Source organism: Amphimedon queenslandica, unplaced genomic scaffold, assembly GCF_000090795.2.
Source record: "Amphimedon queenslandica unplaced genomic scaffold, v1.1 AMPQUscaffold_12164, whole genome shotgun sequence".
NCBI lineage: Eukaryota > Metazoa > Porifera > Demospongiae > Haplosclerida > Niphatidae > Amphimedon > Amphimedon queenslandica.
Window position 1 is genome coordinate 12,808 of NW_003547597.1, and position 3,272 is coordinate 16,079.

The 3,272-nt window shown below is 41.4% G+C and overlaps 1 protein-coding gene across 1 annotated transcript in view; it reads left to right on the plus strand.

The window, feature by feature from the left end:
- The window catches only part of LOC100638109 (angiogenic factor with G patch and FHA domains 1-like), a 5,069-nt gene extending 3,253 nt beyond the window's left edge, over positions 1-1,816 (plus strand). Inside the window, exon 5 of the mRNA XM_003390654.3 lies at positions 1,484-1,816. Coding sequence (XP_003390702.3) covers positions 1,484-1,648 — 165 coding nt within the window. The 3' untranslated portion in view covers positions 1,649-1,816. The remainder of the gene's footprint in view (positions 1-1,483) is intronic.
- The last annotated feature ends 1,456 nt before the right edge of the window (positions 1,817-3,272 follow it).

The following is a 3,272-nucleotide window of genomic DNA, read 5'->3' on the forward strand; positions in this document are numbered from 1 at the left end:
AGGGAGAGAGAGAGGGGGAGGGAGAGAGAGAGAGTGAGGATGGGAGAAGGAAGAGGCTCATAGTAATGGTCCCATTGAGTGGTACAAATTAAATGAAATGTATAATAAAGAGCTTGCTAATTCAATAATAACTTAATTGGATTATGAGCAAAACTATAGAAATGCTGCTGTCATTTGTATCGCCATGGCGACCGACCTTGCAGCTGATGAATAATTATAAGAAAAAGACTCTTTCCCACCATCCTCTCTCCCTCTCTCCCTCTCTCTCTCTCTCTCTCTCTCTCTCCCTCTCTCTCTCTTTCTCTCTCTCTCTCTTTTACTGGTACATGTACATACATGTATATAGTACCAATAGCCTTGCTCCTGTACATACATGTACTAATACATTCTACACGTAATTGCTCTTTTCTCTTACTATTCTCTTCAATTAAACTATTCAATGCACATACACATACACCAATACATGTATGTGTACGTGTATGTGTGTGTGTGTGGGGGGGGGAGGGGGAGATGTGATGCCTCCAGCAGTAAACAAGTACATGTTTATTGCTGCCGCTGCTGACATGTAGTACATGTGTATATACCTTGAGGTGGTTTGTGTGGGTGTGATTAGGTCTAGCGTACTAGAACTGCTGGACCATGAGAAGAGACTAACGGTCTTTATCTTATTACAGTGGAGGAGGGCACACTCTTTCACATGGTCCGTGTTGTCATAGTTACGCTAATGTGACTAATAGGATTGATATGGTTTTGTATCTTTTGAGTTCATTATTTCAGCAGCTGGTCTTTGAACAGGCTATGGGATGAGCGTTTGAATTGTAATTACAGCTATTATGCCTGTACATCCCTCATTAGATAATTAGCGTGTTCCTTACGGCTTTATTAGATTAGGTTTTTGTGGGTCCTTTTATCTGGTTTACAACCATGACACCTCCTGATAGACTATAGTGTGTTCTTCATCATGTACTGGTTCGTGATCCTAAGGATGGTAGGTATTATTGTTTATTACATTATGGTCTCTTTAAACAGTAATTGGTTAATTGGTTGTATAAACAGATTCTCCTTCTCTCTCTCCCTCTGCTACTTGGCTACGGGTTACATGTTCCCTTATACCCAGCAGCTGTTCAATAACTGACACATTACACCTGCCCCTTTGGCCAAGCCTTTATAGTTATTTTTGGTATGCACAGCCAAAGAGTACGCCTACTTCTATAATCCACTGTAGCAGCTATAATTAATTGACTCATTTAATGTGTGCATGTATATTTGGTGTGTGGGCGTACATGTACTTGTATAGTTCAAGTGGCCAGTGTGGTGGTGTGACATCAGTGATTGGTTCAAAGTTTGATTGTAATTATTTCTGATAACACCTTTACATGCATTTATACTGCTTTATAGATAGTTAGAGACTGGTCTTCCAAACGTTTATTTCCATAGATCTAACAGTGATCATGATTCACTCATGATTCATGTATTTCTGTAGATATCAACATTTATAAGGTCCAATAAAGCCGGACTGGGTTTCTCAGGCAGCCTTCAATCACTGGAATCAGCCAATCAGAGAGGAAGAGGAGGAGCTGGTCATAATAAGATGCTGAAGAGATATCAAGATGTTGTTGAGAAGGAGAAGAAAAGACAAAGATTTTGACATTCACTCACACACACAAGCACATGAGACACAATGATAATGATGTCATTTATGCGCATGCAATTATCTTAACTAATTGTATTATTAATATTTAATTGGATTACATGATGGTACTCCTCATTATATAATGATAACATTGTGTACACTCACTCAATTTCATTTAATCATAAACTGACACACACTGAGATAAGAACCACCTTTATAATGAGGACACCTTTATAATGAGGACACCTTTATAATGAGGACAACTTTATAATGAGGACACTTTTATAATGAGGACACCTTTATAATGAGGACATTTTGTAATGTCCCAATTGGTACAAACCTATACAAAAGTACCTCTGAAATGAGGACACCTCTGTATTAAGGACAGGTAGTGTGGGCCCAATGGTGTCCTTAATAAAGAGGCTACACTGTACATGTATTAAGGACAGGTAGTGTGGGCCCAATGGTGTCCTTAATAAAGAGGCTACACTGTACATGTATTAAGGACAGGTAGTGTGGGCCCAATGGTGTCCTTAATAAAGAGGCTACACTGTACATGTATTAAGGAGAGGTAGTGTGGGCCCAATGGTGTCCTTAATAAAGAGGCTACACTGTACATGTATTAAGGACAGGTAGTGTGGGCCCAATGGTGTCCTTAATAAAGAACTCCAGCCCCCAAGAGACTCAACGGCCAGTGGAACAAATTCGACTCCAACGCGATGGCAATTATCAAAATGGACGGCCCGTTTACTGTGTTCGGCCACCAATAAAGAGGAACCCTGACAAGAAGCAGCATTAGCAATAGTCTGCTGTTGGAGGGGAGAAATGACAGTAACGTCCATAGCAGTAGGACGGCCCTGAGACCACGAGGGGAGGAAAATGTCGGCTGGGCGACTAGTGGAATCCGGGATAAGGGACTGTATTTCCCTGCGAGGGGAAAGGGCAGCAGACTGTGCAGCTGAGAATAAAACGTCCCTTAGAGCATTGTGCCGAAGGATTCGATCACCATTGCCACCACAAGCCATAGCATGATCCCCCAAGGGGTCAGCAGGGCGAGTGCAGACTGTACAGACAGAGGACTCACTGGCTAGAGGAACCCCCAACCAGTAGCGAAGACAAACCCTGAACTCAGCATCTAACAGATGGAGACCGAGGGTAGTGGATGGAATAACACTCAACCAGTCCCCAGCATGAGAGATGCTTGTCGAGAGGAGGAGAGCACGAGACCGATCGTCCTGAGACAGAGACAGCAGACTATTGAAGACAGACTGATCAATCAAGCGTGATAAGGCCTTCTGAGTGATAGGGAAGTCAAAGTGATCAAGAGAGGGGAGCTTATCCCTGCTAGAGGCAGTGGCAAAAAGGGAAAGGGCTGAGTCCAAATTATTATTATTATTATTGTTGTTGTTGTTGTTGTTATTATTACTTGATTATTATTTGAAATTGTCAGCTGTTTGATTTTATTATACATAAATGAATTCCTATTACTATTCCTAAGCTGTATAGCTAGCATTAAAATTAGTAACTTTTACCTCAACAATAAGTTGAAAGTAGGTAAAGAAACAAAGCAGACAAAATTGACCTGTGATAAGTGGGTGTGGTTTTGATAAGGAAGGAGGAGCTTGCCACTTCAGCACAA